Source organism: Epinephelus lanceolatus, chromosome 17 (genome assembly GCF_041903045.1).
Source record: "Epinephelus lanceolatus isolate andai-2023 chromosome 17, ASM4190304v1, whole genome shotgun sequence".
NCBI lineage: Eukaryota > Metazoa > Chordata > Actinopteri > Perciformes > Serranidae > Epinephelus > Epinephelus lanceolatus.
This window is the reverse complement of record NC_135750.1, coordinates 41374169-41401629: the sequence shown is the minus strand read 5'-3', so window position 1 is coordinate 41401629 and position 27461 is coordinate 41374169. Positions and strand designations below refer to the sequence as shown.

The 27461-nt window shown below is 42.6% G+C and overlaps 1 protein-coding gene across 4 annotated transcripts in view; it reads right to left on the bottom strand.

Annotated features, from left to right (window-relative positions):
• hspa12a (heat shock protein 12A) overlaps positions 1-27461 on the bottom strand; it is a 224453-nt gene that overhangs the window by 61605 nt on the left and 135387 nt on the right. For all 4 annotated transcript variants that reach the window (XM_078160945.1, XM_033612830.2, XM_033612828.2 and 1 more), the window contains 2 exons: positions 16125-16311; positions 47-151 (listed from right to left, as the gene is read on the bottom strand). In XM_078160945.1, coding sequence (XP_078017071.1) covers positions 47-151; positions 16125-16145 — 126 coding nt within the window. In that variant the 5' untranslated portion in view covers positions 16146-16311. The remainder of the gene's footprint in view (positions 1-46; positions 152-16124; positions 16312-27461) is intronic.

Here is a 27461-nt window from a genome sequence, read left to right as displayed (position 1 = left end):
ATGTAATACACCAGAAGATGCATGGGTGCTGACAAAAGTATGTTACCTTAAGTGCTTGCTCTTTGAAGAAGGCCAGTGCATATGCAAAGATATCCAGAGCTTTCACACGCTTCCCATTGGCTGCGTGGAGGTCGGTGTCAATGGACAGATTCTGAATGCAGGGAGAAGACAACAAAGTTGGAGTTGAATGAAGGACAAAAAAACAAAACACTACAAAAGAACAGTAGGCTACATAGACTCATTCATCATAAGAAGAGGGGATATGACTGTATTAACAGGAAAGTTCCCATCCATCAAGATAAAATTCTAATAGAGTGCTACATACAGTTGCCAACAATGTTCCACAAAGCATCGCAGTGGTATGAAATATGTCCTTGGATAAAAAACAATGGTTGTGGCAATCTAAGGATGATATGGGAGAGAGACCTGTGTTGTAAATTGGATGAAAAAAACATGGGAGGGGATTCTTTCCAGTACTAGGGAATATATCAGAGAAGCCAGAGGCAAATTTATTCAATGTAAAATAATTCACATATTATCACACTCCAATGAGGCTGAAAAGAGCAGGCCTACTCAAAGAGGATCTATATTGGAAATGCAGAAAAATAAAGTGGCACATATATGCATGCATTATGGAAATGTCTTTCTCCCCTGTGAACATTCTGGATTGTATTGGTAAATAGTTAGAATGTGAACTGCCCAGTTTGCCAAGACCAAAGCTCTTAGGTGACAAAACTGTAGTGCCGAACTTAAAGCCTACTCTACTAAAAACCTACTCCGGATTCAGGAACGCCGCGGGAAACTCAGATTTGATCGTAAACATGTGTGTATGATCATGAATGCCAATCCATTGTAAAGTGACAGCACGCTCCCGGTAATCAGCAATTAGTATAAATCCCCGCCCATGAATAGCCAATGACCACCATATAAGGAGGTGTAGGTGCATCCAGTCAGTCATGGCGCAAAGAAAGAAAGAGAGAGAAAGAAAAAAGAACTTTTCCGAAGCGGAGATCGAAATAATTTTGGGTGAAGTGGACTTAAGAAAAAACATTTTATTTTCTTCAGTTAGTAGTGGTGTGACAGGCAAAGCGAAGGCCTGGAGGGAGGTAACAGATGCTGTTAATGTTGTCTCCGTGGTACAAAGAACCATGTCAGATGTGAAGCGTAAATGGTTTGATATGAAACTGGAGGCAAAGAAACGCATAATAGGCCGTAAGATGAATCAGAAAAAGTCTCACAGAAACTGATTTCCGCTCCGACATCTAAGAGTGGGCTACATTGAGTACCGGGCCATCAAATCACAGCATCCGTGGTGAGAGGACACGGAATTGTGTGCGCTTTTATGCACGCGGGTGTAGGTGATCACGGATATTTGATGTGGGAAAGATGTAGCCAGATGTATTACCTGTTTAAGATACGTAGCTGTCTGTCTGTCCGTCCGTCCGTAGCACGAGTCATGTGCGCCACTTCACCACCGACCCAGCGAATAACGCTCAGGCGGAACAGATCATTACGCTCAGACGGAACAAGTGCCGAATTATGACCCCGATCACAGGACTCTTGCGGGGTTATGAGCTACGAACTCCCGCTGATTAGCTGAACATGTATCGATGTTTTTTATGAAGTAAAGATGTCGGAACGAGATGAAACGATAACTGCGTTCACCTTATGGCCTATAAGCACACACAAAAAATACAGCGGTCACCAAACAAACAGAAGATTCATTTGTGGGGTTTTGAATGAAGTGGGAACGGCCGAAGGCCGAAGAGGCTGTGATCCGGCTGTCCTTATGGATATTTTTATTATCATCATTCAACATGTAGAAAGAACGTGTAATCTATTGAGTCGATTTACATAGATAATTCACAATCATGAACCTAATCTGGATCTTAAACCTGCTAATTACCAACTAATTTAACTAAATGTGTTATATTTTTAATATTTTGTCATGTTTAGATTACGTGTTTCAAAGGCATCTGTGTATTGTGTACATCACAGAGCACAATACGAATTAAAATTGTAATTTCCAGTAGTGACAAGCAATATTTATGTGCTTTACTACATTTACACATGCACTACGAGTGGTCAGGAGCAGGAGTAGATTTTGTTAGTAGCTACGAAAAGATCGGAGCTACTAAAATATTGATGAATGCGGACATGCACGTAAATTTCCGTCTGCGAACAGTTTACACACAAATTCCTTCTGCTCACGTTTCATGAATGAGACCCATAGTGCGTAACTTCTTCATGTCCGTAAATGTCCGTTTCAGCCAAGCCACTACTAGAGGAGATGACACAATGCTGATTAAGCCGATCGGCTCCTCTAACATCTCGCAGTATTTTTCAATATATATCATTTTTAGTTTGCGTGTCGACCAGCGACATTCCTGCGCTGGCGCACAGGAAATGAAGGGCAGGGGGAGGAAGAGCGGAGATTCTCATAGCAAGAGGTAGAGCGCAGGCAAAGAGCATGGATACCAAGAGGCGAAGCTCCGCTGAATTTCTGCCAACAGCCCCTAGAGGCGCTAACGCCATTTTGGACTGTTGAGCTTGGACTGTTGCGCCCAGACAACATGTAAGATGTCAAGGAGAGAGGAGAAAAAAGTAAAAGAAAACAGTGTAGTGCAATTAACTGCAACAACTAGCGGTGGAACACTCTGCACCTGGCCTTCCACCGTTTCCCGAAGGATCCTGACAGAGGTGTACGTTTTAAAGTGTTTTAATATCAATTTAATATGCCAGTTTTCGTGGGAAGATACTGTATATGTATATATGTATATATAGGCCTATATATGGCCTCTTGGACCATTTATATCACAACTGATTACTGCTTTAGCATTAAAATATATCATATTAAAATAGCTTATATATTATTATTATTATTACTGTCCCCTTACTGTACAAACTGTAAATAAATCTTTATTCCTGACTATGTGACGTCGCCATTAATGTGTTTCTAATTAAAATATTGATTTTTTTTTTTTTATTATTATTATTATTATTATTTTTTTGGTAGATTGGCTTATGGGGTGATTTTGAAGGAGTAATTAAGTTAATCTTCTCATAAGTGGATGTAATATGTAGAGATGCCATCTCGGCCGTTTTTCCTCATTTTGTGTTTTTTTAAAGTCTATATTTTGCTTTACAAAAATGTGAAAAAGCAGCTGTGACCAAGCTATCACGAGGTGAGTAGCATTGTAAGCATAATTAATAGCGATATACTTCAGTTTGTCTGTGTGTTTTTGTATGCAAGCGGGTCTGCTGCGGTCTGCTGATGGTCCAAAATGGCAGCGGTAGGACGAAACCATGGGGGAATTTGTTGCTATGGGGCGTTCTATTGAGCTTCGCCTCTTGGTATCCATGCTCTTTGGCGCAGGTAGAAAGAGAAAGCAACATGGCGGAGAACCCAAAGAAGCGGCCGAGACACGGTTCAGAAGTGGATCTTACCACAAAGAAAAAGCCTGGACGTTCGGCTGAAGGTCTATTAGCAAAGAAGGAAAGTGACCGACGGAGAAGGCAAACAAGGATTTGTATTGGCGTCGCTTTTCCTCGGTGGAGAGCCCTGAAGGAAGAAATTGGGCTGAGGGCAGACACGGATGTTGCCTTGCTGCTGTTGAATAAGTAAGTGACTTGGTTTAGAATTATATTATGAGTAGTATGTGCTGCTGTTACATGTACTGGATCTAGTACTTTATTATTTTCTTGGAAATGGTGCTATGAACGTAATGTATTGTTAGCAGCCTGGTGTTCGCCACTTTGTGTAGCGTTGTGTAGCGTTGTGTAGCACTGTGTACACGGTGTGAAGTGAGTGTTACTCTGTGCACATGGAAGTGCCGGCTTATTTGTTGTAATAACGCATTATCCGCTGGGGGGCGACAGAAGTTACGCACTATAGTTTTAAATAAATTTGTATTTAGAATATTGAAAACTGGCCTTATAACCTGTGCTTGGATGGTTCTAAGGTTTTGGAAGGAGCCTCAAACACCTACAATGAATGTGTGGATAATTCAAATGATGTAAACAACTGCGTGTGAAAAGATGCTCAGAAGATTTAATTGGAAAAATGATATAGTTAATGAACAATGGGATAGTTTCAGCAGATATATGTCTGGAGAGAACAATCTGATCATGTAAAGACACTGATAATGCAGTATAGTACACTTGTAAATCAGCCTTTCATTTATTTGCCTAATGCCTGACAATATTTGCTAGACTCCCTGCCTGTTTGTTTTTGTTTTTGATTGTTGTGCTACTTTTTAAATGATTTTCATGTTAGAAATGTAATAAAAAATTTTAATTACAAAAAAGAAGATGGGATATGGGGTCTGCAATTGCATTTTCAGCTATTTTCTATGTGGGTCTAATAAAGTGATGATATGTGACATTGCTCAGTTTGTTTGTCCTAGTGGCAGGGCCGGTTGACTTTAGTCAGTCAGTTGTCATCAGTTAAATCATCTATCCGACAGTTGTTTCAAAGCCAGCAGTCAGACTGCCTTAAAATATTCATGGTCACAAGAGGATGATCCCAAATGATTTCAGTGACCCAGTGACTAAACCATCCATTTGTTACTGTGTCTCTCAGTACTTTCGGACTTCCCTCCCTTGTCTGTGACACACAGCTCGAAGCCTACTGAAGATGTAAATCTTTAAAAAAAGTTCACAAATACATAGCCTCAGTCATTTCCTAAAACAGCTGGTCACTGTAGTTTTTAACAAATGTTGCTCAAATGAGTTCTTTTATTAGGCACGGTTTTCAGTGGTGGATTAATCAACATTTGATGCTCTATAATAATAATATAATAATAATAAACGTAATTTATATCGCACTTTTCTGAACAATGTTACAAAGTGCTTAACAAGAAGAGATAAAACCAAATAAGGTAAAAACAGACATGGCAGGTGACTAAAAGACACACATGATACACAAGCAAAAAAAAAAAACAGATTACAAACAAACTAATTAAAACAGTATAAAATAAAAGCAGTCAAACATTCCCAAAAGCTTTTTACAAAGAGAAACGTTTAAAGATGAGATTTAAAAGAGGCAAGGGACTTAGCGTGCCTTAGTTCAATAGGCAGAGCATTTCAGAGTGTGGGGGCTCTACCAGCAAAAGCATGATCTCCCTTTGTCACAAACTGCGACTTGGGAATAACCAACAGGGCTCCATTCGCGGATCTCAGTGGTGGGAAGGACACATACTGTGTCAATAAGTCTGTAATATATTTCGGAGCTAGACCAGTTAAGGCCTTAAAAGTGAGTAATACAATTTTAAAATCAATTCGAGAACTAATGGAGCCAGTGTAGGGAGGCAAGCACAGGGGTGATGTGCTCATGCCTCTTTGTCCCAGTAATGAGTCAGGCTGCAGCATTTTGGACCAACTGGAGACGATGGAGGGACCGCTGAGTAATACCTGAGTAAAGTGCACTGCAGTACAACACTGAACAACTGAACACAGACTGAACAACACTTTTGACTATCAAAATGATGATTATCAAAACAGAGTTTGGCATCAAAAATCACACCTAGATTCCTAGCAGCCTGCTTAATATTCTTTGACAGCTCTCCCAGATTAGCACCAGCGGAGTTGATGAAATTTGGGGGACCGAACAGAATGACTTCCGATTTCTCATTGTTGAATTTTGAATGTTGAGTTTGAGAGATGAGAGATTAGATAGGCTGCTAGAATCTGTGGTTTTTAACAGCATGTACAGCTGAGTATCATCTGCATAGAAATGGTAAAGCACATCATGAGTCTGGATAACTTGGCCGAGAGGTATCATGTATATGGAAAACAGAAGAGGGCAAAGGACAGAGCCTTGAGGGACCCCACACCTTAACTGGGCTGAGGAAGAAGAAACATTACCCAGTAAGTGCGTGTGGCAGCAGGATGGTGTTTTTGAGATTAAGTCCAAATAAAACATAGTGTGTTTATTAATGGTAATAAAGGGAGGAATAAGCTACTATTTTGGGTTGAAAACAAGGCAGCAAGCTGGGGCTAGAAGTGGGGCTTTAGATTGTAAGGCCTGTTATTCTCCTAACATCATTACTACTTTCATTTAAAGGAGCTATATGTAAGAAATCTAAAGCAAATAGTCGTACAATCCTCCTAATATGTCACAGAGACTAAGGAATAATGTTCATATAACATACTGATCTCACCGACAGCAATAGTACAGCCAGAATATTCGCATTTAAAAAAATATTTTACGGTCCGCAAATCATGTTTATGTTTTGAATTTGTGTTTTGGCCTGTTGCGCCACCCACCGTCGTCTACCAGTCACACAGTCAGTAGAGTCTCAGCATCAGTTAAAGTTACGACTGAGCTACAGCAGCAAGGCATTAGCAGTGTCCCGGTATATAACATTAGCAGCCGGCTCCTCAGCTGTATCCCGGCAGCAGCATTAGCAGCAGAGAAGCCGGACTTGCTCGAATGGTCCGCTGGAAAACCGAAGATCACGGACGCGGCGACACAGCCCTGCCACGGCAGCCGCCCATGGGCAAACAAATCAGTCTCCAGCGTGCCGCTATCCAGCAACCTCGAATCTGTAGGGGAGGGGGGGTGGACACGACTTGCAGCAGTATTTTGAATTTGAGTGCAGTAACCGTTGTGGCCACATTCTTACATACAGCGCTTTTAAACTATGCTGCGAGTTATTATAAAATGTTAATTGTGGTCAGATGAGAAATGAGCTGTTTTTCAAATGATTCAATACATGGGCCCCCTCTCACCAAACCCCTGACCCCCATGCTACTCAGCTCACCCTGCTCCTTAAAGTTCATTTATATTTCTGCGTTGAATCAATGGCATAACTACGGCGTAAACTCCACGTCGACATAGAGTCTACGACGTAGAGCCTACACCATAACCTACGCTGTAGCCTGATGTGTATCTCCCCAGAATTGTAAATATGCATCGCGGTGACCCAGACCACCTGTCTGTAATGTATACTGACACCATTTCCCTCAGTGGAAACAAAGCTTTTGTTTACTTGTATTTCACAGATAAGAAATAACAAATTGTAAAGACAGTAAAGCCTGCACTAAAATAGCATTATAGGTCATGTGTGCAAATTATCCTTCAGGGATTTATACTTCGGGATTCATCCAGGTGTCACATGAGAAGAGGAAATCTCTGCTTGTCTGCTATGCTAATTTATACAATGTAAAATGCCATAGGCTTGCACTATTCACGTAAGCATTTTGTATTTCTTTGGATACGTGTTTAGTATAGGCTAGTTGTTTTATCTTTGAATCTTGTGAGTTATAATGGAGCCAAATTGTGTGCTATTACCTTTGTTAAATGTTGCTGTTGTCCCTGACTTTATATGAGAGGAGGGAAAGATCGCCGGCCGCTAGGCTAATCTACACAATGTAAAATGCCATAGGCTTGTGCTAATAACGTTGGCATGTTATATTAAGACTAGTGTTTTGGAGGTCTAACTACAGAGTGACATAGACAGACCACCACAAAAGTAAAAATGCTCGAAACGGTGCAGGCGACGTGCATAGGCTACGTGCGTAGGGTCTACACACAACCATAAATCTTGCTTTACACACCACCCACACACACCATCTACCCCTCACTCCCCCAATCATCACAGCATCATACCTCCCTTGGCAGAGGCTAAGGGCCCTGACAGCGTGAGCATAAGCACATCTTCAGCCTGAGCCTCAGACTGGAAAATCTCCTCTCACTGTGGTAAACGTCATACTTGGTCCAGATACTCAAGAGGAGGCACCTCAAGGTCTTACTACAGACCCCCAGCCCTGACATCCCCCCGTGGTGAAGACCCTTGAGAGACTGATACCCCCACCTAAGACCCCTGGTTCATCCCTACCTGGACAAGGCTGGGGGTACAGTGAGGATCATGTTGTTTGACTTCACCAGAGCTTTAAACACCATCCAGCCTCTGCTGCTGGAAGATAGGCTCAGGGCCATGCAAGTGAAAACACCACTTGTTTCCTGGATAACAGATTACTGACCAGCAGGCTTCAATGATAAGAAACAGTCGGGCCCCCCAGGGGACCTTGCTCTCCCTCTTCCTGTTTAGTCTTTCACTTCTGACTTCTTCTGACTCCTTCAACATGGAGTCATCCCACCTGCAGACGTTTTCTGATGACTGCTTCTGTGGGATGTGAGTGGACAACAGAGGGAGGAATACAGAGGCCTGGTGGATGACTTTGCTGGGTGGTGAAGACTGAACTAACTGCACCTCTGCAGGACTAAGCCTCCTCTGTAAATTCTGGCAGTGTGCAACACATATTTTTTAACTAATTTAAAATTACACCCATTTTGCACAGCTTAATGCAATTTACACACTTGCATGCAAATCCATTCTTTAAGAGCAAACTTACTTACTTTTTAACTCTTCAGTTAGTACTTGTGTTTGACAGTAGTGCTTTTATTACAGCGATCACACTGTAGAGCAGCTACAATGTCCCTTATAAACAGCATGCCTGCATTGCGACAGCAAAAGAGGCGTGAAGGTATAGCGACATAACATAACAGTGTTGGCCTTGAGTGTGACATAAAATGTAAGCGTCTGCAGTGCTTTATAAACAATAACAATGACATTAACATGTCAATAACAATCACTTACTGTTCCTGTTTTATGACAGCTGATCTCATCCTCTGCGAGGGTAAGGACAGGGTTTTCCCTGCCTATCTAAGACAAAGGGTGATGGGTGATTTTGGCCGCCGCCTTGGTTAAAGCCTATGTGTGTGCATGGGGGTCGTTCAGATGTAGTGTCTTTTGCGCGCACAAACCCATTATGCCTGAGTTATACCTTCGCCTGGCTCCGTTCGCAGATTTCGTGCGCACCTCAACAGAGCTCGAAGGCATTTATACTTGGCGCATTCTCTGTTGCAGTATTCGCCGCAAAGACAGGGGGCGGTAGAGAAAAAATACTATAGGAAGTAGTAGAAGCAGGCAAAAAACAGTAGAAGTAGAAGCAAGTGGAAAACAATGTAAACAGCAATGATGGCAGCACAAAAAGTATGGATTGCAGAGGAGGAGGAATTGTTATGTTTATGGCTTTTGACCAGACAAAAGCTTTGTAAAAGAAGATGGTCTGTCCACCTGTTAGCGAGATATCTGACTGTGGAACACAGCCAGCTTGTGAAGCCAATGCAGGCTGTAGATGAAGAGATGCACTTCAGCTAGTCTTCCCTCATCCATTTTGAACTGAGTGACACTAGCGTGGCTTGCAAAAAGTTTAAAAATCATGGAGGTGCGCGACCTTGGCGCACATTCGGTGCGATGCGCTTGTTCTTTCGTCTGCCACACAGCTCCCCGGACCTGCTTCTCCCTCTGGTGTTGTGTCAGATCCCGGTTCCCCCTCGGGCTGTGCCTCTCCTACTGTTTCCCACGGAGTTCTGCCCCGTTTGAAAGGCGAAGCAGAGTTGCCAACATTCACGCATTCACCGTGAGGCGGCGCCAGGCGGCATACATGCTGTCATATTGTGATCTGAATCAATCGCACAGACGAGACGTGTGCTGCTGGGCAGTGCTGATGTGTGTTAACTATGTTCAGCAAACCAGCCAGCAAGAAGCAAAAAACCTTGCACAGTTTCTTCCAAACAAACCTTGTAAGTTGAGTAATGCCGTTGCATGTAGATAATGTTAGCTAAATGATGATAATTAATAGATGCCAATATATCAAGTTAAGCTAGTTAACAAGAATACTGATGTTATTGTTACCTATGTTAAATCACTTGCTAGCTAGTTTCATGCCAGGAATAAACCCACTCCTCCTTAATTTCCACGCAGAACTTGTGGACACTATTGCTTTGCACATATTTTTTCAATCTTTATTGCCACAATAGAAAGAGCAGGGTCAGGGAGGAGACAGTGGACCAGAGACCAGCAAGGATGATCATGCAGGGTCTTCACAGGTGAGGAGAGATTATAACTGGCTGAGAGAAAATACCTATAGCATAAAAGTGACTTTGAGGTTAATTTCCACAGTAATTTCACTACTACTATTCCTAATTCTATTTCAAAATTTTACTTTCCACATATTTTCTTTAATCTTTATTGCTACAATAGAAAGAGGGGTCAGGGAGGATAAAGTGGACCAGACGCCAGCAAGTGAGAAGAGAATATAACCGGCTCAGAAAAAAATATCTATAGCATAAAAGTGACATTGCGATTGATTTCCACAGCTATGTCAAGAGGCATTTGGAGAGCTTTGTAAATGTCAAAAATGAAATGAAACGGCCTAGGTCTAGGCACTCTTAGACAGTCTAGAAATATATCATGAAATGCTCTAGACTACAATAATACACAAAATATATTATTATTCCCAAAATAATATTTAAGTTAGATCTTAATCAAAATATAGCCTCCTTTCATATTTAATAGAGGGCGGACAATACCTGACAGTAATATTCTCAGCTGTCAGGATGTGCCTGCTGTAAAGGGTAAATATAATCATAGAAGGCTGAAAATCACAGGACATGTCTGTTCTGATTATACAAGTTAGCAGTGTCAAGCTCAAGCATGTGGGGGCCTCCTCTCATATTTAATAGAGGGGGGGACTGTATCTAAAAGTACAGCTGTCAAGATCAATCAATCAATCAATCAATTTTATTTATAAAGCCCAATATCACAAATCACAATTTGCCTCACAGGGCTTTACAGCATACGACATCCCTCTGTCCTTATGACCCTCTCCACAGGCCTTTGGCACCTTGGTCTCGAAAAGGCCAGGGAAAACCCTGTAAGGAGCTCCCATACCTCAGCGTTTTTCCACTTTGCTGACATTCAGGACTGTTGTTCCTCTTCTTCTAGCTAACCACTAACTGCTAACAGCTTCTTATTAAACCTCTTGCAATGGATCGCATGCATTACACGCCATCAAAACGTCACACCTGGTCCTGTCCTGCTGGCTGTCCGATTTATACAGACATCATTTCAGCACTCTTACTACCTCCTATGGTGACTTAAAGGCGAGACAACTCTGTCCTCCCATTCTGTGGTCTTACCCTTTATACAGGATGGTGAAGCAGCATAACAGTACGATTCCCACCTTGAACAGGCAATGTAAAAGGGCCTATTTGTTTTTGCACTACCCGTAAAACCTAAATTAGTAGCCCAGACTATTATTTGCTTAAATCACTGAACTTAACAGGCTTATATTTGGGACAGGGGTCTATATAGGACAGGCCTTTAATTCCTTTCAAACAAAACTGTTTCTCAGCAAAGAAGGAAAACATGATTAAGTTATTTATTAAAATCAGTATAAATATTACTTGTATAAAAATTAGGCTTCGACTAACATTAATCATCAATCATTCATTTGGTCTAGCTTCAACAGACAGCGCATCAGAGACAGAGAGAGAGTTATGACACTCGTTTTAGAGCATGCAAGGATTATGGCACCCAGCATACCGACACAACACCACTTTATCTTGTGAAAACAATATTCATGACTTGCATTTATTCTCATGAAAAATGTTATTGATTCTTTTAAACGGTGGACTCTAACAGACTAAGGGAATATGAATAATTTACTGAGTAATCAAGGAATGGGCACATATTCTGACTTTATGTCACACTTCAGAGGTAGAATCACCACTTGTTCTTTCATCATGGCGGTAAATCTGAATGAGTTATGGTCTTCTTTGGTGCTCATGGTTTCAGTAAAATGATCTTAACAGCTGAATTGTGGAGAATCTAACTGGGCTAACGATGTGTAGCATCTCCATACTGACAGAACTTAAACCATTTATATTTGTTTGCACAATTTAAACAGCTAACTAATGTTAGCTTAAGTGGGTAACCAACACCCCAGTTTTATACATCCAAAGAACTTCTATGATCGAACTGCTTGGCTACCAAACAGGGGATCTAATTAAGACGGGCTTTTAGTTGTCAAAATGCGTAGCTACAGCAGGCTGGTAAAAGAGACTTGCCGTTTAATCGGGACAAGGCTTTTAATTAAAGTTGCACAGTCTTCTTTGTACTAGGTTCTTTTGATTACTGCTGCTGTGACCTGCAGATTTCCCAGGGGATAATTTTATATGAAGTTAATATGTTAACTTAACAGATTTCTCGAGAACAGACTGTGCTTCACGCCTTGGACTCGGGTCGTCTTCGGTCAGGAAAATGCAGCCCGAGTGCGCTCACCGAAAATATGGCCGAAAAAAAAAACAAAAAAAAACGGGGGTGGCAGCGTCCTCTGTCACAGTGTTAAATGGGCAATTAATATCTCCTAATATTGACCGCAGACCCCTGAATCATATCGAATCGAAGTCGTATTGTGGCAGACTTTGTGATATCGGAAGATATCATATCGTTGTCAAATAAATCAGTTTAATATCATATAGTGATGGAACTGGTGATTTACACCCCTAGTTTTTACATAACAAAATAACAATGGACTTTTATTTTTATGACTCTAGAGGAATTAAAATATGTTTATCACTGAATTAGCAGAACTTTGTTTGCGGCTTTTCTTCAATTAAGACAAGTCTAATAATATGGGAGGGAGGAAGAGTAAAAGCAGAAACAGCCACAATGAGATGTTGATGAGGAGCTGCAGACAACAGGCTCTTACTGCACCTCTGCAAACACCTATGCCCACCTCAAACAGGTAAACTTCTTTTACTTGCCCTGCTGTGGAAAAACACATGCAGCAAAAATAACAGAGGACTTTAGCCGTGGATCAACATGCATCTAAACATGTAGCCCACTTAGTAGAAAATACCGGGATGTATATTATGTATCGCCATTCATCCTGAAAATACCAACATATGAATTTTTGTCCATATCGCCCAGCCCTAGTTGCCACCCAAAAATACTCCTGGAAAGAGAGACTAATAATACACCTGTCTTCCCCACATGGCTCACACATTCCAAGCATCAACAGCATCATCCCCAGGCTAGATTTCTTTATGCACTATGCAACAATCTACCATGCCATCCCCCTCATCCATTAGGCAGGCCATGGAGCCTGGCTTTCTAAAGCAGACATCATAAGCACATTAAAAGTCTTGCCAATTCATCCAGACTACTGGTACTTTTCGGGGTGCTGGAAGGGAACTGTAGAAGCAGTCCCTGGATCATCCACTCAGCTTTTAGAAGCCCTCTGCTGGATCCTGACTAACAACTACAGACTCCCTTACATTTTCCATCTTCTTGAAGATTTCCTCAACGTCATTGCACCATCCTCACCTCCTCACCACAGGCACCACGCAAGCTTACTCAGACCTTGGTGTCCCTCTCTCTGAAGATAGAATCTCAGGAAATAGCACCTCCATTGAGTTCCTCCATCCATCCATCCGTTTTCTGGGTAGGCAAACTCCCATGCCCCCTCCAGCAGCCTTGCAAGGGTAAAGAGCTGGTACACCGTTCCATGGCCAGGACGGAATCCGCATTACTCCTCCTGAATCTGAGGTTCAACAGTCAGTCAGAGCCTCCTTTCCAGCACCCTGGAGTAAACTTTACCCAGGAGGCTGAGCAGTGTGATACCCCGATAGTTGGAGCACACCCTCCGGTCCCCTTTTTTGAAGATGGGGACCACCACCCTGGTCTGCCACTCTGCAGGCACCGTACCCGACCTCCACGTGACACTGAACAGGCGTGTCATCCAAGACAGCCCAAGAGTGCCCAGAGCCTTCAGCATCTCAGGACGAATCTCATCCACACCACTGAGTTCCTAAGCAGAGAAAATACAGCGCATCACTCTGCTTCTGTCAAACTATCCTCTGGCAGACAGATGCACAAAACACCAGCTACCGGCTCTCCTCAACCACCTCATTTATGCCATTCTCATAATTCAACAAGCCAAATCTTTCCTGTCCAACCTTTGAACCAAAACCGCAGCCATCCCCTCGCTCCATGATTAAGTTGTTTTAGATGATGCATGCAAAATGGAAATGCATTTGTGGCAACATTTCCTTTCTTCTTGGAATGGCATTTCCTTCTTCAAAGATGACTACATCACTCAACCCGAGGACATTCTACACTAATGCACCTCCTTCCATTGGTGGTTACTGCGGAGGGCAATGGTTCTCTTCTGTAGCCCTCAGAGCTCTTGACTCGGAGTCAATCAATCAATCAATCAATTTTATTTATAAAGCCCAATATCACAAATCACAATTTGCCTCACAGGGCTTTACAGCATACGACATCCCTCTGTCCTTATGACCCTCGCAGCGGATAAGGAAAAACTCCCCAAAAAAACCCTTTAACGGGGAAAAAAACGGTAGAAACCTCAGGAAGAGCAACTGAGGAGGGATCCCTCTTCCAGGACGGACAGACGTGCAATAGATGTCGTACAGAACAGATCAGCATAATAAATTAACAGTAATCCGCATGACACAATGAGACAGAGAGAGAGAGAGAGAGAGAGAGATGCAGGTAATGACAGTAGCTTACAACAACATTATTGAAAGTAATAATATTATAGTCATAGTTCTGGCTACTGTGGTACAATATGTTGAAAGTATGTATTAATATCTGGCAGTATACATGTGTGACAATAGTCATATGTGTATAATAACAGTAGAAGTATGACTAACCCACTCTCACTCATCCGCGCTTCATAAGCTATATCCCATTGTCATAGCTGCCATTCTCTGGGGGCATGGATGGTCTACGAAGTCCATACTAACACATTCCAACAACACTGAAGTCATAGAGATCCTAAACAAAGGTCAATCTTGTTCTCCAGCCATCATGCAGTTCATGCGCAGGCTCACATTAAGCTCAGCTCAACACCAATTCATTCTCAGGGTAGCCCATATTCCTGGTTAGCATAACAGCATTGCTGATTCACTGTCTAATTTCTCATTCAAGAAATTGAGACACTTGGCCCCAGAATCAGACACCCCATACCAGTCCCACTGTTTTCAGCCACGATATCCAACTAGCTCCAAAGCTAAGAAACCTCTCCAACGCTTTACAAGAAGCCATCCTCAATAGCCTGGCCCCAAGCACTCTCTCAGCCTACTTAACTGTCTTGAATGGCTTCAACGCATATCACGCCACTTACCAGTCCTAATTTACCTCTCTGAATGTCATGTCCATATAAAATTTTATCACCGCGCTCATTCCAATCAAAAAAATCCAGTCCTCCACCTACCTACCGATCAACATCATTATCAAACTAATCACAGGCCGCCATTGTCCCACTATCTCTCATCCTCATGTCACAATGCTGATCAAAGGCTTGCATAAACAGGAACCCACTCTCACAGCTAGATGCCTGCCACTCACCTCTGACCTTCACAGCCTCTGTATTCATTCCCAGGCTACATATCCCCTATGGTTGACTTACGCTCCGAAGGAGCAAAACAGACCAACTGGGAGTTTCGGTTCCTATTTACATTTTCTGCTTTGATTCCTATCTCAGCCCATACGAGCCATTGACCAAATACATCAGCTCTAGTATGCAGCCAAAGCATCACCTCAACACCCACTCTTTCTCACCCAAACAGTAAAAATGGCAACTTGTTTCTGGTGACAATCCAGGTCCTTGGCTGCTGGTCAACTCTGGCATTTTGCACTTACATCCACAACAATCTTAACAATCTCCGTCAAGCCCATGCCCAACTCAGCTCGCTTTAATCAGACTCTTTTGGGGGCCTGTAATCAGCAGACACACACTGAGTCTCCCTCTGTTTGATCTCCAGTACATTCTCTCAGATCAACCTAACAGACAACATCCCTCTTCCACTTTCATCCCCCCACTTACATCCATTCACCAGTCCTCAACAATTAACACCTCCTGAATTACAATTAAACATATAAACCACATATTGTTGTGGTGTGATCCTTGCTAGTGAAGTATCTATGTATCTATTAAAACACCACATCAGACACAAGAGGCATACTGCTGATGGTAACGCCATCATCCATATCATGTCTTACAGAGAATTATGGGCAATAAAGGACCCTGAGCCAAGAGCCCCTGGCAGAAATGCCTTCTATGTGACAAGAAATAGAAAAGACAGCAGTGTGCCGCACTATCAGTTAAGGCTCACCATACTGCATCACAATACATAATGCATGCTTGTCTTCCTGCTTGCTATGCTTGCTATGCTTGCAAGAAGAGTAACCTGGAGAACTGCTACGCATTTATTCACTGTGTAGACAGAATATTTGTATACTTACTGCAGTGGTGTGGAGCTTCATTTTGAATTTTTCCAGATAGAGCCAGTGTTTGGACTCGCTGGGGTCCAGGTCATGGTAGAAGTCACGTGCTGCATAGCCAAAACTGTGGAACTTCCTGTCTGGAGTCAGCAGGATTGTGGTTGGAGTCTTCTGATTGGACACACCAGGGTCCCCGCCTTCCCAACGTCTGGGAAGAAGTGAATTATCAATACATGGACCCTAAAACTGTGTATCTGCTTTTGTACTAATCAAATAGAGAGTTTTGGAAATGATTATTCATTTAACCAGCAGCCTTGTCAGACTTTCTATGTCATATGCACTAATGCATCTATTATGAGCTACATGAATAATGAGGAGGCAGCACATTTCAGATCATGCTTTCTGTAACATTCACAATTAACTTATAAACATTTCTATAAGGTTTAGATAAGTCACTTAATTCTGTCAGACAAGCCAGATGAACTTCTCTTGTAGGCTAATTGAGCAACCGTGTATTTCTGGACAAATGGAGGTCAGCTACTATTAGTGATATCTCTGTTCCTTGGGACAACTGTATGATGGGATTATAAAGGACACAGATCATGTGATGTTAAGAAGAACTAATTTAAGGATCTGGGGGGAAAAAAGGATGGAACAGTTTTTAGCCTGTGAGAAATAAAAGGTTGGTGGGATACCTCTTACATCTGAAATAACAATTCTGCAGCCAACAGAACCCTGATTACTTATACAATAAATTCAAATCTCCATTTTTGAGTTAGTAAATTCTTTGTACAGCTGTGTTATTATACTATCTGGTCCATAGTTCTTTGTATTTTTCACATCAAAAGTTCCTCCCACGATGAAACTAATAATTACAGACTGAAGAATGTGGCTGGAGTGAATACTGTTGAAAACAGGGCGTAAGATGGACAGACAAGGCATGGAATACCAGAGGGTGGCAGTGTCCAAGTGTCCATAGTTGGGGTTGCACTTGGGAACTTAGAGGAAATTATGAATTTTGTTGCCCTAGTAACCTGGCAGTTTTGCACATAGAGTGTTGATTGGTCCAGAGAAGACTCAGTGATGAGAAGTTTTACTGTAATGTTCTGAGATTTCTCATCTGTGTCATCTGCAAACTTATTGTCAGGGTCTCTCACATACAGTACTGCATACTCTCAATGATTTGCACTCCTGGAAACTGTGAAAATCCATCCGACTTGTTGAATCAGCAGAAAAGCACAGGAGCTGTGTACCTATTAAAGTGACGGTACATCAAGGCACCTTCATTTAATGTGCATGACTGTACAATGTTAGTTTTGTAAGGGTTATAGGCAAACGAAATTTGGTACACACATGTATCATACCGAGACGCACAAAAAAGTCTCTTAACGTCATGGTAAAATCCCAACAGGAAGTCGGCCATTTTGTTTTGAATTTTTTCGTTATGGCGATTTCCACAACTTATATTTGAACGAACTCCTCCTAGGAATTTTGCCCGATCGACTTTAAATTGGCTACAGATCATCCAGAGACCATGCTGATCAAAAGTTGTGCTCTGCATGTCTGTCGGTCAAAGGGCGTGGCTGGAAGGGCATGACAAATTTTGGCGACGTTTCAGTTTCTAGCCATCGAATTTCAAACGGCTATCATGCCCACATACTTGATCGTAGCAGCTTCAAACTTGCTGGACATGATGATGGCTCCGCCCTGAATTCCCCAATATGTTAATATCCCACCTTATTCGTAGCGCCCCACGGTGGAAACAGAAAGTGACCAGTTCTTACTTTAACATGTACTAATGCCACAAACTTGACCGCATCAACTTCATTCCACTTCTAATGAATGCAGAACAAGTTGGTGAAGCTACCTTATGAATGCTGTGAAGCCACGTTTAATGGTGTCCATGTGGCGGTGTGGCGACTATTGATCCCTCCCCACTAAATACGTTTGGCATTTTCATGGCTTCAACGACCTCATCTCCTCATGAAAATTGATACACAGGTCAAGAATGTGGAGCTCTTGCATATGATAGGGACGTCGCCCATGGGGGGGTGGGGACAAAATGCCTCTATAGTGCCCCCTTGAAATTTTCAAAAACCCCTCCCCATAGGGTTTTTTTTGGAGTTGGAACATCAAAATTGGTACACATGTGTATGTTGTCCAGACACGCATAAAAGTCTCTGGCACCAGTGGTCTACTCCAAACAGGAAGTCGGCCATTTTGATTTTGACTTGTCATTTTGGCGTGATTTCCACATGTTGTATTTTAACGAACTCGTCCTAGGGATTTCATCTAATCGACTTCAATTTTTTTACAGATCATCCAGAGACCATGCTGATGAAAAGTTATTAAAAGCTTTTCTCTATTTCAAGGGGCGTGGCCACTATGGCACCTCCCTCGCCACCAAATACGTTTGGCTTTTTGAAGGCTTCAGCGACCTTATATCCTCATGAAAATTTACACATAGGTCAAGAATGGCAAGCTCTTGCATCTGATAGGGGCGTCGCCCATGAGAGGGACAAAATGCCTCTATAGTGCCCCCTTGAAATTTTCCAAAAACCCCTCCCCATAGGGGTTTTTTTGGAGTTGGAATATGAAAATTGGTACACGTGTACAGTCAGGTCCATAATTATTTGGACAATGATACAGTTGTCGTCATTTTGGCTCTGTACACCACCACAATGGGTTTTAAATGAAACAATGAATACCTGCTTAAAGTGCAGACTCTCAGCTTTCATTTAAGGCTTTTTTCAAAAATGTAGTATGAACCGTGTAGGAATTACAACCATTTCTTCACACAGTCCCCCGACTTTAAGGGCTCATAAGTATTTGCACAAACTAACATAATCAACAATTAAACAGTCAGTTTTAATACTTGGTTGCAAATCCTTTACAGTCAATGACTGCCTGAAGTGTTGGACACATAGGCATCATCAGATGCTGGGCTTCTTCCCTGGTGATGGTCTGCCAGCCCTTTACTGCAGCCGTCTGCACTTCCTGCTTGTGTTTTGGGTGTTTTGCCCTCAGTTTTGGCTTCAGCAAGAGAAACGCATGCTCAGTTGGATTCAGGTCAGATGATATGACTTGGCCGTTGCAGAACATTCCACTTCTTTGCCTTAAAAATGTCTTTGGTTGCTTTTGCAGTATGCTTCAGGTCATTGTCCAACTGCACTGTGAAGCATCGTCCAATGGGTTTTGAAGCATTTGGTTGAATCTGAGCAGATAATGGTGCCCCAAACATTTCAGCTTTCATCCTGCTTTTGGCGACTTTTCGTTTTCTTGCCATCGAATTTCGAACGGCTCTCCCGCCCACATACTTGATCTCAGCAGCTTCAAACTTGCTGGACATGATGATGGCTCCGCCCTGAACGCCCCGATATGTTAATATCCCACCTTACTCATAGCGCCCCCCGGTGGTAACAGGAAGTGACCAGTTCTTAATTTAACATGTACTAATGCCACAAACTTGACCGCATCAACTTCATTCCACTTCTAATGCATGCAGAACAAGTTGGTGAAGCTACCTTATAAACGCTGTGAAGCTACATCTAATGGTGTCCATGTGGCGGCATGGTGACTATCGATCCCTCCCCACTAAATACGTTTGGCAATTTGATGGCTTCAACGACCTCATCTCCTCATGAAAATTGATACACAGGTCTAGAATGGCGAGCACTTACATCTGATAGGGGCGTCGCCCATGGGGGGGACAAAATGCCTCTATAGCGCCCCCTTGAAATTTTCAAAAACCCCTCCCCACAGGGTTTTTTTTGGAGTTGGAACATCAAAATTGGTACACATGTGTATATTGTCCAGACGCACATAAAAGTCTCCGGCACCAATGGTCTACTCCAAACAGGAAGTCGGCCATTTTGATTTTGACTTGTCATTTTGGCGTGATTTCCACATGTTGTATTTTAACGAACTCGTCCTAGGGATTTCATCCAATCGACTTCAAATTTTTTACAGATCATCCAGAGACCATGCTGATGAAAAGTTATTAAAAGCTTTCCTCTATGTCAAGCGGCGTGGCTGCTATGGTGCCTCCCTCACCACCAAATACGTTTGGCTTTTTGATGGCTTCACTGTCCCCATATCCTCATGAAAACTGACACACAGATCAAGAATGGCGAGCTCTTGCATCTGACAGGGGCGTCACCCATGAGGGGGCCAAAATGCCTCTATAGCCCCCCCTTGAAATTTTCGAAAAACCCTCCCCACAGGGTTTTTTTTGGAGTTGGAACATGAAAATTGGTACACATGTGTATGTTGTCCAGACGCACATTAAAGTCTCTGGCACCAATGGTCTACTCCAAACAGGAAGTCGGCCATTTTGATTGACTTGTCATTTTGACATGATTTCCACAACGAACTAGTCCTAGGGATTTCATCCAGTCGACTTCAAATTTTTTACAGATCATCCAGAGACCATGCTGATCAAACGTTGTGCTCTGCATGTCTGTAGGTCAAAGGGCGTGGCTGCTATGGTGCTGCCATTTTTGATCCATCGCCATGCATATTCAAGCAGCTCTGTCTCCCACATAATTCATCCAAACTGCTTCAAAATTTCTGTACATGGTAAGAGCCTCGCCCTCAACGCCTCCATATGCTTGAAGGCAATCTTGCTCATGGCACCCCCTTGTAGAAACAGGAAATGCCATCTTTTATTTACACTGACAAACGCCAACCTCAAGCTCCTGACCTGATCAACTCCATTTTGTGGCCACATGACGATCAAGTTGATGAATCTCCACAGTGACACACGTGTCCTGTCATGTTGCAGGCCGCGGCAGTGGTGACTTTTCATCCTTCGCAACGGAACATCAACTTGATATAAATCCTTCATGTATTGTCCGATTTGCTCGAAATGTCACATGTGTGATAACGGTCCACCCCTGAACACACCTGCCCACATCTGGTTTCGCTCATGCCGCCCCCTTGTGGAAATAGGAAATGCCCTATTATACATTGACATTGTCCGATTTGCTCGAAACTTCACATGTGTGTTGACGGTCCACCCCTGAACGCACCTGCCCACATCTGGTTACGCTCATGCCGCCCCCTTGTGGAAACGGGAAATGCCCTATTATACACTGACATTGTCCGATTTGCTCGAAACTTCACGTGTGTTGACGGTCCACCCCTGAACGCACCTGCCCACATCTGGTTACGCTCATGCCACCCCTTTGTGGAAACAGGAAATGCCCTATTATACATTGACATTGTCAGATTTGCTCGAAACTTCACATGTGTGATGACAGTCCACCCCTGAACGCACCTGCCCACATCTGGTTACGCTCGTAGCGCCACCTGGTGGATGAATGAAACATTGCCTTTTTTTGCTCCTGCCAGGTTTTTTCTCCCTTTTCGCTTCGCGCCACAGCCCCCACGTGCCTCAGGCCCCCGCAGTTACATGGGGGAGCGAGGGCCCAATCACAGCTGCTTGCAGCTTTAATATTATCATTATTATTGTTATCATTATTACTATTACAACATTTTGTGTCCCAATTTTGCCCCTTTCCCAAAATTCAAAATTCTTCTAACTTTCCACATTCGTCTGGCTGGATCCCAATATTCGATATTTTTGGGTGGTTGCACATGGTTGATACGAAATGCCGAAATAGCGCCCCCTACAAATTTTCAAAATACTCTCCCCTTGGGGTTAGTTTGTCGTAGGCAAACGAAATTTGGTATGCACACGTATCATACCGAGACGCAGAAAAAAGTCTCATGACATCATGGTAAAATCCCAACAGGAAGTCGGCCATTTTGTTTTGAATTTTTTCGTTACGGCGATTTCCACAACTTACATTTGAACGAACTTGTCCTAGGGATTTCGTCCTATCGACTTCAAAGTTGGTACAGATCATCCTGAGAACATGCTGACCAAAAGTTATTAAAAGCTTTTCTCTATGTCAAGGGGCGTGGCGGCTAGGGCGTGACAAATTTTGGCAACTTTTCGTTTTCTTGCCATCGAATTTTGAACGGCTCTCCCGCCCACATACTTGATCTCAGCAGCTTCAAACTTGCTGGACATGATGATGGCTCCGCCCTGAACGCCCCGATATGTTAATATCCCACCTTACTCATAGCGCCCCCCGGTGGTAACAGGAAGTGACCAGTTTTTACTTTAACATGTACTGATGACACAAACCTGACCGCATCAACTTCATTCCACTTCTAACGCATGCAGAATAAGTTGGTGAAGCTACCTTATGAATGCTGTGAAGCTACATCTAATGGTGTCCATGTGGCGGCATGGCGACTATCAGTCCCTCGCCACTAAATACGTTTGGCATTTTGATGGCTTCAGCGACCTCATCTCCTCATGAAAATGGATACACAGGTCAAGAATGGCAAGCTCTTGCATCTGATAGGGGCGTCGCCCATGGGGGGGGACAAAATGCATCTATAGCGCTTCCTTGAAATTTTCCAAAAACCCTGCACATAGGGTTTTTTTTTTGGAGTAGGAAGATGACAATTGGTACATATGTGTATGTCGCCCAGACGCACAAAAAAGTCTCTGGCACCAATGGTCTACTCCAAACAGGAAGTCGGCCATTTTGATTTAAACGTTTCATTTCGGTGGCAATTTTGTGATTTCCACAACTTTGTATTTTAACAAACTCCTCCTACAGATTTTGTCCAATCAACTTCAGATTTGGTACAGATCACCCTGAGACCATGCTGATCAAAAGTTATTAAAAGCTTTTCTCCATGTCAAGGGGCGTGGCCGCTATGGCGCCGCCCTCGCCATCAAATACGTTTGGCTTTTTGATGGTTTCTATGGCCTCATATCCTCATGAAAATTGATACACAGGTCAAGAATGGCGAGCTCTTGCATCTGATACCTTTAATTGTCAGTGCCTGCTGTTTTTAGACCGGTGAGACAGAGCTGCCCCCTAAAATGGAGGTGAACGATACAGCCCCCCCTCTCTCCCTCAAAACTAATCAAATACACCATCAAATGACTCCAAAACAGTCTAGTGGAAAACACATGGCTTGCGCATTCCCCATGCTATGAAATAATAATGTATAATTAAGTAACATTACGACACATGAAGCAAATACTCTGAACTACTTTCTTGAGTAGTTATGCGCATATTAGGCATATGAGGAGGGCAACAAGACCTTCACAAAAGGAGGGAACATGAGAGCAGCTGACAAACGCACCATCGTGAGCTGGGTCTGAGCAGCCTGGGCATCGGTGGACGTGGACCTCATAAAGTGATCATTCAATGTGAGTGTAGTGGGTTTGCCCTGCACTGATCAGGGATGGTTGAACGGGGTCACAGACAGGAATACGGCGGAGGCTCATAGTGCTCTGCGGCGCAAGATAACAGCTTACCAGCGACAGTGAAGTCCGACTCCAGGTCCAGTAATTTCCTCTTTCGTTGGTGTCATGACTGCCCAGTAGTACCTGGACAACCGAGCCGTGGCGGCACACAGGTATGTGGCGTGTCAGAGGAGAAACGAGCCGTTCACATTTCTGTCTTTGTGGCAGGTAACGGTCCACAAACCTCACCGCACTTTAGGGACTGTTCTTCACAGTCCGGGGGTGGTTTGCCCCGGGCGTAAAACTAGCCAGGACCGTCTCTGATAATTATGAATGTAGCCTAGTTTTAAAATTAATTTGTGGCATGTCGTCTTGTAAAGTGTGTGGCATCATGGTGGCTGCAGATGGGACAGAGGATGAGATGATTCACTGTTTCAAGGCAGGACAACTAGTACACTGTGCTGTAGTAAATAGTAAATAGTGGTGATTTACAAAAACACCAAAAACTATTTTTACTGTTAAAGTAAAGTTTGTTACTGTAAATAATACAGTACTTTATTTGTAATACTATATAGAAAATATACATTTTTACTGTAAAGAAAAGTTTACATAAATATTTCTGCTGTTTAATTTAAAAAAAAATACAGTATTTGGATTTTCAAATTTGGCTGTGATTTTTTTTTATTTTATTTTATTAAAAGCCTCCTTCAAACAGTAGCCTGCCCCTATTTGTAGCCTGGTCCCAAACTAATTTTTGTTAATAGTAGCCCCAGCTACTATTTGAGGAAATACGGTATGTATGTAACATACAGTCACTGGCCACTTTGTGTACACCTGTGTAATATAATGCAATCCAGTAGAACGACTATACCCTGATTTTTTCCCTGAAGTTTATAAATTTTCGGTTATTGTTGACATTGTCTAGAAAGTGGTGATTCTACTTTGTTTATTATTGAGGTAATAGTGAATGGTGGCGGTGTACTGGGGTGGCCTCCTAATTTTGTCTAATTGATTAATCACCTTTCTGACAAAAGCTGAAAATGTAAAAGCTTTGTAAACGTAGAATGTGTGGCAGAGCTGTTGTTTTGGATTGTATTAGATTGCACAGGTGTACCTAATAAAGTGGCCAGTAAGCCCCACATTTACACCACCAATGCATGCCTGCTCTGGGTCTCCCTGCAGCCCCTGGTTGCTCGACAGCTTCAGCCCCTGAGACCATGTTGATCAAAAGTTATTAAAAGCTTTTCCCTATGTCAAGGGGTGTGGCCGCTATGACGCCGCCCTCGCCACCAAATACGTTTGGCTTTTTGATGGCTTCAACGACCTAGTATCCTCATGAAATTGATACACAGATCAAGAATGGCGAGCTCTTACATCTGATAGGGCCGTTGCCCATGGGGGGGACAAAATGCCTCTATAGCGTCCCCTTGAAATTTTCAAAAAACCCTCCCCATAGGGGTTTTTTTGGAGTAGGAAGATGAAACGTCACACCATGTCAGGGTTAACTTACTTAGTTTTCACATAACCGCTTCAGTGATGCGTGCTGCTGGCCCCCCGCGGTGGCGCAGGAGAGCGAGGGCCCGATCACAGCTGCTTGCAGCTTTAATTTTTTACTATTTCTGTTTGTGCACAGAGGATGTTTGTCAGTGAGTTTACACCTCCCAAAGACTGTGAGATTTTTGCCATCTAATAAGTTTAGTGCAATCTACACTGTGTGACATGGGTTAGGGTTAGGGTGTATGCTTGGTGTATGCAGACTGTACTACAACAACAACAGCGCCTCCTGAACTGCAGGCTATGACGTATGATGCAATAGCTTCCCATACTGAGTGCGCAAGGATGCTGCATGGGTTATTACTTCTCAAGCTGTGAAGCACAACATAGAGGGCCACATTATTAAATAACCTAAAGTTTTGTGGGCACTATATGCTGCGTTGTGGTTCTGTGTGTTTGCTAGCTGCTAGGTTGCTCACCTGGCAGCTGCAACTCCATCACTATTTCCTTCCATGCTTTGTTCTTTACACTGTCATGGTAAGAGCTGGAGGACACATCATATAGGCAAGGCTTCTGCTGCCACAACTCCATAAGGTTTTCCTCTTTGCTGGGTCGTCCCAAATTTCTAACACTGTCAGAATTTCATCCCGTGCTGTCTTTGATTGCAAGACCATGACAACTGCCATCCTTGATCCCCTCTCACTGTGCAATGTAGGATCACCGTTTTAGAGCCACAACCAAAGATACCATCACTTTTCTATCACATTGGTCATCTTTCGTCTGGAACAGCCCAAAATCGCACAGTGTAAAGCGGGCTTTAGAGGTGTTGGAAGGTGTTTTTTGGCCTTTGGACAGTGTCAGACTATCTGTTTCCCCCTGCTTCCAGTCTTTATGCTAAACTAGATTAGTCTCCTACTGACACTGAAATTGATCTTTTCATCACATACTCAGAAAGAAAGAAAATTTCCCATAATCAAATATTCCTTTAACTAAATTCAGGATATCAATGGGCAGTATGCCAACTCTTGGACTAGTATCTAGGCATATTTCTAAACTTTCATATGGACACTGGTCGTTGTACTGCTGCTGTCTGAGTTTAAGCATCTTCAGTAGGTTCTCTGTGTCTAAAGACCATCTCCATTTCTAGCATCAAAAAACTCAGATGCTGTAATACATATAACAGATAGCCACATCTTTATAGCTTACCACAGATTTTTTTTAAGACCAGGGTAGAATGAAGAAGTTGAAAGCATTTGGTAAACCCACTTCTCACATACTCCCACACACATTTACCACTGTATGAGTGTACGCACCATAATACATAACCTTCCTGCAACTCCCAACAGTTTCACAGTTATGTGCCTACACTCACTGGGAACAATGTTGTATATTTGTTCATACTTGTTAGGATTATAGTTGTAAGCAATATATAGAGTTCATTTGGGGTCATTGTTTCCACTGGTGACCTTCACAAGCTGATGATTTGCTCTGTGACTTTGCTGTCCAATAGTCTGTTGTGATGGATAAGAGACAGACAGGAGTGTTGTTCAGATGCAGAGCTGCTCCAGAGACCATTTATTGGATCTTGTGCAAGAAGCTTTAAAAGGGATACTTCCCTCTGTTAGCTTTGCTTATACAAGTGAAATTTAAAAATCAGATTTATCTGAGATTTGATCATTAGCATAACTGATGCTGCCAAATTGTTGTATAAGGCTACCTTTTACGTTTCATCTTTGGGCAAGTTTCCTTGACAAAAATGTCATAATGTTCACACCACTGAGCTTTGATCCCTGCTGACAGAAATCAGGTGATGAAAACAGGCTGAATGTTTGATTAATGTTTGATGACAGTTATTTGCTCAGTTAATAATTTAATCAATCAAAAATTAATTTACAAAGTAGAAGACAGGGAATGTGCTATGTAAACGGAAAATGCACTGTGGTTTGTGTGACATGCTATGTCACTAGGTGGTGCCTCTCTTTTTTATAGGATGGAGTCGCATGTAATTTATTGTTAAAATGCCTAATATAAGCCCCTTTCCCTATGCACAAAAAAAAAACACAAACACCTGCTAAAATCTTGCATTTTAATGCAATGGGAATGTTTTTATCAGCATTCACACCCAAGTCAAATGACTATGCAGTAGCCACAGGTATTTATTGCCTCCAGCTCTGATAGGCATTGACGAGAACACAACACCTTTAACCTTTTAGGCCTTTAACCAGTGAGATGCAATGCTGCGCTGTCATAAATCACTGTCTGTCTTTTCCCAAGCAGCACTCAAACACTGATCCAAGTCTGCACCTTGTGTGACCACTGTGAAGGGCATGGGAATATGGGTGCTGTGGGTGCTGCAGCACCCCCTATTGACAAGGGAGTCTGTAAATAGTTGGCTATTTTACCATAACTCATGGGTTATCTAAACATTTGTTTTAAATTTTAAACAGCATATGATAAGAGGACTGTAAGAAATTATATGAAAAAAGATGCTTGCCATATGCAAATGTGATTAATTCCCCTGATCTGTCGTGCCAACGCCATCAGGTCAGGTCAAAGTGCAAAGGTCGGGGTCAGTTAAACTTAAGAAG